Genomic DNA, 14,088 nt, shown 5'->3' with positions numbered 1-14,088 from the left:
GGAGTCAGTGTTTACATGTTACATTCCTCCACCGCAGTCAAAATAAGCCCGCAGGGTCTACAGTAGCATTGCTGTATTTTATCAGCTTGGGCTGAGGCTGAGAGGGAGGCCTTTGCTCACACTTGGAGGGGCTGTTCCTGCCAGATTTATTTGCCTTATAAATATTCCCTGTGTTTATTTTAACTCGCCTTTAAAATGGAGCTGAAATTAATATGGACCCCAGGGCTGTCCCTCTGGCCCCAGAGTGCCTCCAGAGCTGGGTGGGGACATTTTCACTTGGCCCTATCCCAGGGCCTCCTGAGTAGCTGGAGGTGCTCCCTGTCCCGGGGTTTCTGCCAGCAGCAGGCACTGTCGGCTGGCTGATACCTCAGCATGCATAAAACCCTTTTCCCTGTGAACTCTGCACAGATGCAGACAGCAGCTACAACTTTTCTTTCCCAGGCATCTTTGAGACCTAGTGACCAGTGGCTTCAGGAGACCTGTGTAGGGTGTTGAGCCCATGGTGGAGGCTGCAGCCCCTTGGGTACCCAAGGCTATTTCACAGTGCCCTTGCCTCCCCCGCCCCCCCATGCATCACACCAGGACTTTCCTTCCTCCTTGGCTGGCATCTGGGTCTCAGGAAGCCCAGGGCTGGCCAGATGGCAGAGATGGGGCAGTCATGCCTGAGTTCTGTTCGTATGAGATGCAATTAAGTCATATCCTTTGCTCAACAGCTGCATGCCAGAAAAACGGAGTCACACCTGTTAGCCAGAGTGGGCTGAGTCCCTGGGTCAGGGCCTGTGAAAGGAGGTTCCAATGTTGAGAGCCATACAAGGCAGTTGTCGGCTTCCAGGTGGGTAGGACACTCAGGCCCGGTGGGATGGGGCTATCCCAGCTGCCCCACACCCGAGGAGGAAGGGGCTTCCCTCCTTAGAAGGGCTGAGGTTGGCCAGCGTAGGATCCAGTGAGGGACTCTATGTTGATACTTGTTCAGCTTTGGCTACCCAGTTGCCAGCTTGTGACCAGCTTGATTTATTTTTTCCTCTAAGTATAGTATTGGATTAAACCTGGGGTCCCACAGAAGTAGGGAAATGCTCGACCACTTTTAGCTATGCTCCTAAAACTTTGTTTCGTGTTTTATTTTTGTATTTTTTTTTTTTTTTTGCCAGTCCTGGGCTTGAGCTCAGGGCCTGAGCACTGTCCTTGGACTTTCTCAAGGATAGAGCTCTACCACTTGAGCCTCAGCACCACTACCGGCTTTTTTCTATGTATGTGGTACCGAGGAATCAAACCTGGGTCTTCATGCATGCTAGGCAAGCACTTTAACCACTAGGCCATACTCCCGGCCTATTTTTGTATTTTTATTTTTGCCAGTCCTGGGGCTTAAACTCTGGAGCTGGGCACGTCCCTAAGCTTCAGACTTAAGGCTAACACTCTACCACTTGAGCCACAGTATCATTTCTAGCTTTTTCTGAGTAGTTTATTAGAGATAAGAGTCTCATCGACTTTCCACCCCAGGCTGGCTTTGAACTGAGATCACCAGATCTTAGCCTATTGAGTAGCTAGAATCACAGATACAAGCCACTGCATCCACTAGTTTGTTGTTGCTGTTATTATTGTTTTTTGTTTGTTTAGTTTTGTTTTTGATTTTTTTTTTTTTTTTTTTTTTGCCAGTCCTGGGCTTGAGCTCAGGCCCTGAGCACTGTCCTTGGGCTTTCTCAAGGTTAGAGCTCTACCACTTGAGCCACGGCACCACTTCCAGCTTTTTTCTATGTATCTGGTACCAAGGAACCGAACCTGGGCCTTCGTGCATGCTAGGCAAGCACTCTACCACAAGGCCAAACTCCCGGCTCCTGTTGTTATTGTTTTGAGATAGGATCTTGATAACTTGGCCTAGCCTGTCCTTGAACTGATGATCTTGCTTTTCCCTTCCAAGTAACTGGGATTATAGATATATGCCATGATATCCTGTTGGTTTTTCTATTATTTTATGTATGTGTCACATCTAGAACGGTTTGAAGATGTGAGAATGGAGTGGGGTACAACGTTCTCTGGTCAGGAAGTGGGATTGCCTGCAGGAGGACCGGGTGGTAGGCTAATGGCTCTTGTGGAAAGCTGTCTGTCCACGGGCTGTAGGGGCAGAGATGTGTGTGGGGTTCCACACCGGCCCAGCCATTCCATGCAGTGCAGAGAAAGTTGAAGGTGAGAAAAAGACCTTGCTCCTTACAGCTTTTTTCAGGAGGCAGACATTGGGGTGAGAGTTGAACGCAGAACCTGTAGTCCAGCAGGAGTGAAGGGAAATAAAGCCAGAGAGCTGAGCAGTCTCTAACCCCATAGCCCGTGCCATCCTCCTGTCTGCTCCCTCCCCCTCTAGCCTCCTATATCTCTGGAGCACTGGACTCTGCCTTCTCTTTCTACACCAGCATCCAGGGCTTGGATGCTCTAACACACACACACACACACACACACACACACGCATGCACGCACGTACGTGCACGCACACACACACACACACACATACACACCTTCAGGACTCATGATCACTCTGCAATACCCTACTTACTTCCCCCACAAGTGGAGCAGTGTTGGGGGATCAGTGTGGTTATTTCCCCCCCCCCCCACTGGACTTCAGAAGGTGCTATGTCTAGTTGACAATCTGTGACTTGCTTGTGTGTGATGTCCTCTGGGCTGGCCCTGGCCTGGATCCCCAGGAAACCACCTTCTCCCCCAGCTGCCAGCCCCACTCAGGGTGCCCAGGTCACAGCCAGCCTAAGATTATGCACGCTTCTGAAGCTGTGTCAGCAGCCCAGGGCTTTCTGTCCTTGGATTCCTGGGCTTCTGTGAAGCGGGGAGGCATTTTTCTAACTGTGACTGATTTAATGCTGCCTCTTTGTTTGTTTGACCCTTATTCTGAAGTCTAGAAGCTAGCCAGGTACTGCAATCATTTTTCCTTTAGCTAAGCACAAGAGGGAGGAAGGCACATTTTATCTTGGGGAGAACAACAACTGTTATATGCGTGTGTGTATGTGTGTGTACACGCAGGTACTGGGGCTTGAACTCAGGGCCTCATGCTTTTGGGTAGCTTTTCTGCTCAAGATTGGTGTTCTGCTAGACACTGATGAAAGGGAACTATGCAGTTCATGGGTGGAGATGGAAGGGAGAGAATGAGAGAACAGATGGCACGATGGGAAAGGAACTGTACTTATTATCTGATGTATGTAAATGTAACTCTGCTGTATATCACCTCTGAAACAACAATAAGGTGAATTAAAAAAAGGTGAATAAAAAAAGATTGGTGCTCTCCTGCTGGAACCACACCCCCACTTCAGGGTTTTTCCTCATTAATTGGAGATAAAAATTGGGGAGCTGGGTGCTGGTGACTCATGCCTGTAAGTCCTAGTTACTCAGGAGACTGAGATCTGAGATTGCAGGTCAAAGCCAGCCTAGGGAAGGAAAGTCCCCCAGACTCTCATCTCCATCTAACAACCCAAAATCAGAAGTAGTGTTATGGCTCAAAGTGATAGTACACTGTCCTTTAGTGAAAAAGCGCAAGGACATTGCCCAGGCCCTGAGTTCAAAGCCCATGGTGGGGGGGGGGGGGAATATATATATCAAAAAAAAAAATCTTAGGGACTTTTTTTTTTTGGCCCAGGTTGGCTTTGAACCAGGATCCTCAGATTTTGGCCTCCTGCATAGCTAGGATTACAGGCCTGAGCTGTTACTGGCTTCAGAGCTATTTATTTGAAAGTCATCTCTGCTCATTTTTGCTTAGCTTCCATCTTTGTCTAATGTGATACCCTTGTGCTCAGCAAAAAAAGATCAGCCATTGGACTGGGGCTTTCCCACCGTGTAAAGTTCCTCTGCCTGTGTGCATCCCTGCTGTGTCAAAGATATTATATGGAGCCACAAACTGAGTAGTACAGAGGCTGCCGCAGGCCCAGCACCAAGCCTTGAGGATTGGATGTGGTTGTCAAGTCCCAGGCAATCCTGGAGCCAGCTCCCACTGGGGTGGAGGCTTTGGGGGCACAGCCTGGCTAGTATTTCCTGTGTTGGCAGGACTGCCAAGGAGCCAGGTGGATCTACTGTGGGTATGTGCCTCCTGGAGAGGGGATCAGAGGCCTGGAGAGACAGATGGAGGGCTCCCTAAGCCTGGGCTTCACAGCCTGCCTTAATGCTTTTGTTTCTGCTTCCTCCCTGGTTCCAGCAGTGATCAAGGAAGTCTGCCCTGTGCTTAGGCTAATCTCATGGTCATTCTGCCTCTGTAGAAAGGGTTGATAACACCAAAAAGCATCACAGGTCCACCCAGAGCCTATGTAGAATTGGATTCAAGACTCACAGGGTATAGGATAGTGACTTCTGATGTAGACAGACTTTTCATGTATTAAAAATGCAGCATTTCCAGCCTCCTCGCCCAGATCTGCTGGGCCTCTGACATTTGCCACCATACTCATGTCCCATGGCTTGTCATACCTGGGCTGGTCACCTCACCTCTGTACCTGGTCCTAGCCACATGGGCCCTAATCTCTCCCTGACCTTGTGCTCGCTGAACAATGACCAGTAGGACCTGACCTGCAGTTACCTATCTTCTAGAATACTCGGATTCTGTGACCTAGGGGTTTTGGCATCTGTCCCTGGTGGGGTTTTTTGTTTTTTGTTTGCCAGTTATGGGGACTGAACTCAGTACCTGAGCACTGTCCTTGGACTTTCTCAAGGCTAGAGCTCTACCACTTGAGCCACAGCACCACTTCCAGCTTTTTTCTATGCTTGTGGTACCAAAGAATCGAACCCTGAGCTTCCTGCGTGCTAGGCAAGCACTCTTACCACTAGGCCAAATTCCCGGCCCTATCCCTGGTTTTGTCCAGCATTTTCTTACTTTAGTTGGTGTAAAGTGTGTTCTCATGTCCTGCATTCAGGGAATTGGCGACCTCTGTTTGCTCAGTTAGAGAGACCACATGATATATGTGATGAGCAGTGTGTAGGAGGCTCAGAGAACGACCTGCCCAGGGAGGGCCAGCAAGGAGGCACCGAGATGAAAGGAGAGGCCAGCGCAGGTTGCACTGGCATCTCCTCCCTTGAGCTGCACAGCTGTGGGAGGCTAGGACTTGGGCATTGTTGGGAGCAGGGAGCAAAACGTGCTGCACCTCCCATCTTTATCCAAACAGCTGAATTCTGTTTGTATTTGAACTTGTGTGTGTGTGTGTGTGTGTGTGTGTGTGTGTGTGTGTGTGTGTGTGTGTGTGCACGTGTGCACGTGCACGCATGCATGCATTCATGCATCAGTCCTGGGGCTTGAACTCAGGACCTGTGCACTGTTCCTGAGCTTCTTTTGTTCAAGGCTAGTACTCTACCACTTGAGCCAGAGTACCACTTCTGGCATTTTCTGATTATGTGGTACTTGGGAATTGAACCCAGGACTTCAAGCATGCTAGGCAAAAACTCTACCACTAAGCTACATTCCCAGCCCTGAACTCTTATTTTTATATCCACCTTTTACTATTATACGTCAAGTCCAAGAAGAGTTAGGTCTTTGTTATTGTTTTTGTACCAGTACTTGGACTCAAACTCAGGGCCTCAAGCTCTCACGTGGCCTTTTCCACTCAAGGCTGGCACTCTACTACTTGACACACATACTTCTACTTTTTGCTGATAAATTGGATATAAGAGACCCATAGACTTTCCTGCCCAGGCTGGCTTTAAACCTTAATCCTCAGATCTCAGCCTCCTGAGTAGATAAGATTATAGGCTTGAGACACTAGTTCTAGGCTTAAGAGTTAGACATACGTGTTATATGCTCTCATTCATCTGCACACACATGATGCATACAGGTCCTGTGTCTGTTTCTTTGGCACTGCTGGCCCTGTGTGTGTCAGGGGTGTCTGCTCTCCTAGTCTGCCATGGGTCCCAGGGTCCCTACTCCCCTTCATTTCCATGCTGAGTGGAAATGGGAGACTAGCCAGGACCTCCTTGTACCCGGCCAGTCAGCACCATCCTGTCCCTGGCTCGGGAGGAAGCCGAGTGCCAGATGCTTCCCGCAGGGCACCTGCAAAAAGTATTCCCCGGGATAGCTGCTTTTTGAGATGGAATTATATCATTAGTACCTTCAGGGATTAGCTCTGACATTGGGCTTATCCATCCTTACATCACCTCCTCTTGTTCAAAGACGGAAGGGGTGATCTGACGAGCCCACCCACGTGTAGCTGGAGTCCTCATTCTGTTAGGCTCTCAGTCCGTGTGTGTGTGAGAGAGAGAGAGAGAGAGTGCCTACACACATGGGTGTGTGCCCATGTAAGTATGCTCATGTGCATTTGCACGTGTAAGCATGTATATAAGTGTTTATACATATGTGGCTGTGTGAGCATGGGTGTGCCTACAATCACATATACAATGATATGTATATATGATTTCATGGTTGTGCGTTTGTATGACAGCACGTGTACACATTGTGTGCACTAGTGTGTGCTTACACTCATGCATGTGCACATGTGGACAGTGGAGTTGACTATAGATGGCTTAAACTACCAGAGCAAACATTTCTGGCTGATCACAACATTTGTGCTCCTCACCCCCACCCCAGGTGTCTGAGTGCTGTACAACCTGTGGGAGGGCAGAAGGAACACATGATACAGGCTTCTGCTGAGGGACGTTGCTCAGCATGCCCTCGAAATCCCACTACCACCTCGTGCCTTTCCTGGGACAGGTGCTATTTGTCCTAACTACCCACCCTTCACCACCAGGCAATTTGCTGGTTCAATAACACAGTTTGTCGTGTTGTATTTCAGAGCCATAGCCTCTGGGAAGTAGCCTAATACAGCTTAGAACAACTTGCTTGAATAGTCATTAGCTCATTGCAAACCTGGCAGGAAGTTTGAAGGGTCCTTCTCTGTCCCACTTTTGGGGTGACAGATTGGGTACTGTATGGGGCCATGCATGTACTCACCTCATCTGCTCTCCTCTGTCCATTTCTCTAACAGATTGGTGGTTGGGGCCAGCTGTATCCTTTGCTTGCGTGGAGGTGACTATCTTGGGACATGGAAGAGTACTGCTCCAGAATTCTTCCAAACTGCTCTCCCTCTCAGCAAGGGCTTTGCTGCTTTGGACTAGGGATTTCCTGGGCCTCTTGGAGATGGGGTGCCTATGCCCAGAGGACAATTTAAGGCTGACCTCCTGTGGCTAGGACTTCCTGGCCCTAACACTGAGACAGCTGGAACAGCTGACCTGGCCAGGAGGCAGCTGAGCAGTTCTCCCTTGAAAGCAGCCCTGATCCAGCCTTGTTTCTTCAAAAGGAGCCATCGGGATCAAGGAGGGTCAAGAGAAGAGCCCCAGGGGGGCCAAGGGTCAGGAGAGAGGATGTTTGAGGGAAGATGAAAGCCCTGGAGCTTCTAGTTAGAGCCCACGTCAAAGGCTTCTACCCACAAGGCTTTTCTGCCCTGGGCCTGGCTAGAAGCTCCCAATCTCTAACTGGACCTGACCAGGGTACTTGCCCAGCTCTGGAGGCGGGAAGGAAGCCCAGTGGAGAGAGAGACTAGCCTGCATTGTGAGCACTCAGAGTGCTTGCAGCTGGAGCTGGAAGAGTCCTCTGGCTGGGCCCAGGGCGGTCTTCTCTGGGCAGGGTTATAAAAGCTGGAACAGAGCCCCTGGAGTCTTGTCCCTTTGCTCCCAAAGTCACAACATGGTGGGATTCCTTAGCCTGCCTTGCAGATGTGGCCCTGGAGTGCGCTGGCTTCCTCACAGGGATTGGACTGGATGTCACCGTGATGATTCGAAGCATCCCACTTCGCGGCTTTGACCAGGTAGCCCCCGCTCCTCCCCGGTTCACCCTCCTCTCCAGCTACCTCCTCCAGCCCCAGGCCGTGCAGACGGCTAAGTGAAAACTGCATCCTTAGAAACGGGTTGAGTGGAAGGAGGAGATTATTTAAGAAATACAAATCTATTCTTGCCAGAGCGTGGAAGCCAGACACAGACCACAGAGAGCTCGAGAGCATGCCAAGGCCCAGCCTCAAGGACAGCGGGGAAGGCACATTCCTTCCACTTGTCCTGCTAGTGAATGATGGCACATGTGACAGGAGCATGGTACCTACTCAAAGACGCCACTGCCACTCCCTATTCTCTTCTTACCAAGTCCCTCTGGGATCTGAGTGGGAATCTGCCAAAGAGAGCAGGGGAGAGATTCGCCAAGCCCTGGATAGCCCTTGGTGACCATGGCACCAGTCTCCCTGTGGACAGCATTCGGCACTGCCCAGGAAAGTTCTCCCTGGCTGTAGACCGGCAGGGCCGGGGAGGGCTCCATAAATAGACTGTGTGTGGAGCTAGAGTTCAAAGGTACAGCAGGGACAGGGGCTCAGTGGTTCTCATCTCGGTCTGGGGCATAGGTACCCATGTGGTTAGCCAGGTGAATGCCTGGCATTAGGAGTGACAGAGATGATCATTTTTGTTGTTTGTTTGTTTATCCAGTCCTGGGAGTTGAACTCGGAATCTGAGGGCTGTCCCTGAACCTCTTTGTGCTCAAGGCTAGCAATCTACTACTTGCCACAGCACTACTTCCAGCCACTTCTGAGTAGTTTATTGGAGATAAGAGCCTCACGGACTTTCTTGTCCAAGTTGGCTTTGAACTGCAATCCTCAGATCTCAGCCTCCAGAGTAGCTAGGATTATAGGCCTGAGCCACTGGTATCTAGCAGATGTTTCTTTGTAACTAAAATTCAGGGAAGTCAGGGCCTGGACACTGTCCCTGAACTCTTTTGCTCAAGGCTAGTACTCTACTACTTTGAGCCACAGTTCTACTTTTTTATTTTTATTATTAATAGTAGTATTTTTTTGGGGGGGGGGTCGGTTGGAGGGCTTGAACTCGGCCTGGGCACTGTCTCTTGAGCTCTTGAGCTCAAGGCTACTGCTCTACCCCTTGAGCCACAGTGCCACTTCCAGTTTTCTGGGATTAATTGGAGTAAGAGTTTCATGGACTTTAGTGCCCAGGCTGGCTTTGAACCGAGATCCTCAGATCTCAGTCTACTGAGTAGCTAGGATCACAGGCATGAGCCACCACACCCTGCTTAATGGTTAATTTAAGCCTGAGCTGTCTTTGAACTGTGAACCTCAGATCTCAGTCTCCTGAATAGCTAGGATTATAGGTATGAGCCACCAGCACCTGGCTACTTTTGGTTTTAGTGAAACCTCAGTTGGCCTCTAAGGAGATGCCTTCAGGCCCAAGATATCAGCTGAGGATTTGGGGGTGAAAATGGGCCAAATTGTCCCATGGTGCAGACCCCAGGACCACAGGAAATGAGGAACCCAGAGACAGGACTGGTGAGCACCCACCTTTTCCTCCATTGGGTATCTGCCAGCGCATTTGAGAGCAAGGCTGGGCTAGGACCTCTCCTATGGCTGCCACCTGTCCTCACTTCATGTCTTCCTGTCCTTTGCAGCAAATGGCATCTTTGGTCACAGAGTACATGGAGTCCCATGGCACCCACATCCTGAAGGGCTGCATCCCATCTCGTGTGCAGAGGCTTCCTGATGGCCAGCTCCAGGCCACCTGGCAGGATCGCACTTCCGGAAAGGAGGACGTAGGCACCTTCGATACTGTCCTCTGGGCCGTAGGTAAGGGTGTAGTGAGCACAACTCACTGGCTGTAGTTCCTCGAGGCATACACACATCCACACACTACAGACCCTTCCTTCCTTTCCTGGGGTCAGCTGCCTCCCTCAGCTGTCTTCCAGGCAGGTCACCTGAGGGGGAAGCTCATGGCCCCAGCCCCATGGTGGTCATCTCCAGCACATTGTGCCTCTTGGGTTCTTCCTCCCTTGCCGTGTGATATTCTGAAAACACAAACCAGAGAAGAGAGCAGATAGGATGCACTGGGTGTTGTTGAGAAGGACCAGTGAGGCCTTCTGCCTTCCCATCCCTTGATAGCTTGCACATTAAGGTGGTATGCTGGGGGTGTGGCTCAAATAGTAGAGCAGCTGCCTGGTGACACAAGGCTGAATTCAATCCCCCAGAAAGAAGACATCATAAATCCTCAACATCTCATCCTTAGGCTCATGCCTTGATGTGTTGGTTTTTTAAAAATTGTGGTAGGCCAGGAGTTTGGCCTAGTGGTAGAGTGCTTGCCTATCATACACAAAGACCCAGGTTCAATTCCTCAGGACCACATACATAGAAAAAGCCAGAAGTGGTACTGTGATTCAAGTGGTAGAGCTCTAGCCTTCAGAAAGCCCAAGGACAGTGCTCAGGGCCTGAGTTAAGCCACAGGACTGGCAGGAAAAAAAAAAAAAAAAGTGTGGTAAGCTGGATGCTAGAAGCTCACACTTGAAATCCTAGCTGGTCAGGAGGCTGAGATGTGAGGATCAAAGCTAGCCCCAGCAAGAAAGTCCATGGGACTCATCTCCAATTAACCATCAGAAAACTGAAAGTGATGCCATGGCTCTAAGTGGTGTGGTTGAGTGAAATGCTCAGGAACAGAATTCAAGCAACATGACTAACAAAATAAAAAATAGTCATTTGAACCATTAAGTGTACATCTCAGTGGCATTAGGTATATGCACCATGGCATCCATCCATCTCCAGAGTGCATCTTCTCATGCTGGACTTCCTTCATTGTGTGGGTGCCCTGCCCTGGAATTTACTTACAGTGTCCTCCAGTATTTCCTTGCCTTCATGGGTGAGTGCATGTACCAGTGTGGGTGTGTGTGTACCAGTACTGAAACTTGAACTCAGTCTTGAGCTCTAACTTAACTGCTCACACACAGGTGGTACTCTATCATTTAAGTGATACTTCTCTGTTTTGTTTTTTTGCTGGTTAATTGGAGATAAGAATCTGAGATTTGTCCTGTCCGCCCCTGCTGGGTTGGCTTCAAACCTCCATCCTCATATCTCATCCTCCTAAGTAGCGAGGCTTATATGCATAAGCTACCAACACCCAGCTAGAACTTCCTTCCTTTAAGGCTAAATCATTCTGTTTATCCATTCACCTGCTGATGGATATTTGGGTTGCTTCCATCGAGCTGTTGTGAATTGGGATGCTACGAACAAGCTATCAACAAGTGAACTGTTTTTAACTTATAAAAATGATAGAGGGGCTGGTGAGGTGACTTAGTGGTAGACTGCTTGCTTAGAAAGCATGAAGCCCTGGGTTTGATTCCTCAGTACCACATATACAGAAGAAGCTGGAAGTGGAGCTCAAGTGGTAGAGTGCTCGCCTTGAGCAACAAGAGTTTAGGGACAGTGCCCAGGCCCTGAATTCAGCCTCCAGGACTGGCAAAACAAAACCAAAACAAACCAAAAAGCAGAAAACTGGGGATATAAGTCATGAGCGGGTTACTTGGGCTCTGGGTTCCATTCCCAGCATAGGAAGAAGGGAGGAGTTAAATTCTGATCAGGCTGTTCACAATTCCTGATACTTCTAGTAGTCTGCGTATAATAGCCCATTGCCAGACACATGGCTTGCTTGGCTGAGATCCCTGGGAGGGAGGGTGGATACAGCCTAGGGAAACCCCTGCCCAGAACCTGTGTCTGCATATAGAAGGCTGGGGAAGGACATCTGGAGACCAGTGAGAAGAGCAGTGATCTAGATGATGCCGGGTCTTAGGCCTGCTAGGAGACCAAGACCCTGTAGCCACTGAATGTGTTCATAAGGGGGCTGCAGGCTGTTGCTGGTACAAGTCATACGGTGCATACCTCCTTGTGATTGCCCCCTGGCAGCCTGTATACTGCTGGTGGGAACACCTAGGACAGCAGAACAAGGGCTTTGTTGCTTCTTCCAGTATTTTCAGTTCTCTGCGATCTCCTCCAGGCCTTTAGGCTCAAACCAGGGCTCAGAGCTCGTCTGGTTCTCAACAAAGTTCTTGTGTACACCAGTTGGCTCAGAGGGGGCTGTGCCATCAGAATCTGTAGCTGAGATGATAGGTGTGAGCCAGTGGAGCCCAGCAGTTTCGTTTTGATTTTCAAGAGTCTTGCTAGGTAGTTCAGGTTAGCCTGGCTCTTGCTTTGCAGCTCAAGTTGGCCTTGAATTCCATCTGCTTGCTTTAGTTCTGGGGATTACAGGGATGTACCACCATGCTTGCCTTTGGACTAAAGAGAGGTCTGTGCAGCCAGATACCAGAAGGTTGTCTTGGAAAGCCCCGGGTCTTCCTAGCTTGCAGGCAGTCTCTGGCAGGATAGAAGTGAGACCTCTGCCAGGAAGATTTGCCATGTTACACATTCACACCCTCCCCCACAGGGAATCTGCTCTTTTTTTTTTTTCTTTTTTTGTATTTTCAAAAAAAAAGAGCATTCCCCCCCCCCCCCCCCAGACAGTCTGGCTGGCTTGATTGATGCTGGGGGTGGGAGCTTTTCGCAGCCCTTGGCCTTTGACCTTGCTTCCCCAGGGCCGCACAGTGGCGGCAGTGGTTTCTGGCACGCCTTCTGGGTGGTGGGGAGGGCGCTTGGGCATGTGCTGACTGCGCTCCTCCTCTGAGCCAGGTTTTGTAAACATTCAGGAGCCACTTCCCAGTTTAACAACTGGGAATGTTTTCTGCTGGTTTGCCCTGATAAGCCTTTAACCAAGCATGATTTTTACTTGCAATAAAGGATGACCTACTCCAGGAGGTTAAAATAAAACACCCTGGGGGCTGCCTCCCTGGCTCCACTAACATCTGCCCTTATTGGGCTTTCCATCCAAGCAGCTACTATGTCCAAACAAGCGGGGCTTTGAGGGTATTTAAAAACAGAAAAGGGAAGGATGCCCTTGCTTCCTCAGTGCCACACGCACACAGAAGGGGAGGGAGGCTGGTACCACACACTGGACCCACTGAGTGATGGACCTTCCCGGATCCCCATATCCTGTACTAAGTGAGGACCATAAATGTGGTGTGCCATCCAGACTCGGGAAGCCAGGGGCCTCAGTCTCTTCCTCAGCCTAGCCTTGATCTCTAGGCAGTGGATTAAACACATTAGCAGTTAAAGCAGTTAATTGCTGTGCAGGGGGCCCCCTCATTGTTTGTCTCTGAATCACCCGCCCACACCAGGTGTCTCAGATAATAGACTGGGAACCTCAGTGAGGAGGATTTCCTGTCTGCAGATGTGCCGATTACAGCGCTGAGTGAAGACAGTCAGCCTGCACAGGCCGCCGCGGGCTCCGGTTTGCTCAGCGAGTTAACCAGTTGTAGCCTGAACCGAATCCCGGAGACAGACTGTGGTAGACATCACCACCGGCCCTCCCACCCCACTGTGTAGATATGTCTAGCTTAATTGAGCTTATATTTGATTTTAAAGATGGGATGTGGAGCCTCTCTCCCCCTGCCTTCCTCTAGCCTAGGAAAAAGCTGGAGCTGAGATGGTCACGAGCTTCTTGGCATCCTGGGTCACTCTGGATGATTCTCTGACCTCTTGGAAAGATGCCAAAAGCACTGATGTGTTTGTCCCTGGGTCATGGGAGGCCTGCCCATCATAGGAAGAGCCAGCTTGCTGCCAGCGTGGGGCCCACAGCCTGGGCAGCCCTCGTTCCCACATTGTCAATCTTCAGTGTTGGAGAGGGTAAAGGAACCTGCTTGGAATGGCAGAGTGACAGGTGGAAACGGAGGGGAGAGTCAATTTGGTTCTCATCCTGGCCAGCCAGCCTGGATCCTCAGCACTGGTGAGTGGAGATCATGTACCTCCACAGCCAGAGAAGCAGAGGTGCCTGAGGAGAGCATCATGGGACACTTTGTGCGTCGGACATGCAGACATTGGCCCAGGCAGGCTGCGGCCTGGAGCTCTTCCACCCAGCTCCATTTACTGGAGTTCACATGGTGCCTATCCTTGCTCAACTCTGTGGAACATCTCTCTCTTCTCAGAAGCCAAGAGAGGGCTGGAGCCTAAACAGAACGGAGTCACAGAAGGCTGGGTATTTATTTATTTATTTATTTTTTGCCAGTCCTGGGCTTGAGCTCAGGGCCTGAGCACTGTCCTTGGACTTTCTCAACTCTACCACTTGAGCCTCAGCACCACTTCCGGCTTTTTCTATATATGTGGCACCAAGGAATCGAATCCAGGTCTTCGTGCATGCTAGGCAAGCACTTTAACCACTAGGCCAAATTCCCGGCCAAGGCTGGGTGTTTTATGTATCGAAATGTTTGAAGTTTGGTTAAGGGAAGAGGCA

The 14,088-nt window shown here is 50.1% G+C and overlaps 1 protein-coding gene across 2 annotated transcripts in view; it reads left to right on the top strand.

The window, feature by feature from the left end:
- Txnrd2 (thioredoxin reductase 2) overlaps positions 1 to 14,088 on the top strand; it is a 58,572-nt gene that overhangs the window by 22,196 nt on the left and 22,288 nt on the right. For both annotated transcript variants that reach the window (XM_090320647.1, XM_090320648.1), the window contains exons 9-11: positions 6,951 to 6,970; positions 7,678 to 7,769; positions 9,398 to 9,572. In XM_090320647.1, coding sequence (XP_090176773.1) covers positions 6,951 to 6,970; positions 7,678 to 7,769; positions 9,398 to 9,572 — 287 coding nt within the window. The remainder of the gene's footprint in view (positions 1 to 6,950; positions 6,971 to 7,677; positions 7,770 to 9,397; positions 9,573 to 14,088) is intronic.

The sequence above is a fragment of the Megascapheus bottae genome, chromosome 28, assembly GCF_031878675.1.
Source record: "Megascapheus bottae isolate mThoBot1 chromosome 28, mThoBot2.hap1, whole genome shotgun sequence".
NCBI lineage: Eukaryota > Metazoa > Chordata > Mammalia > Rodentia > Geomyidae > Megascapheus > Megascapheus bottae.
The sequence above is the reverse complement of the archived record's forward strand: the minus strand, read 5'-3'. Positions and strand labels throughout refer to the sequence as shown.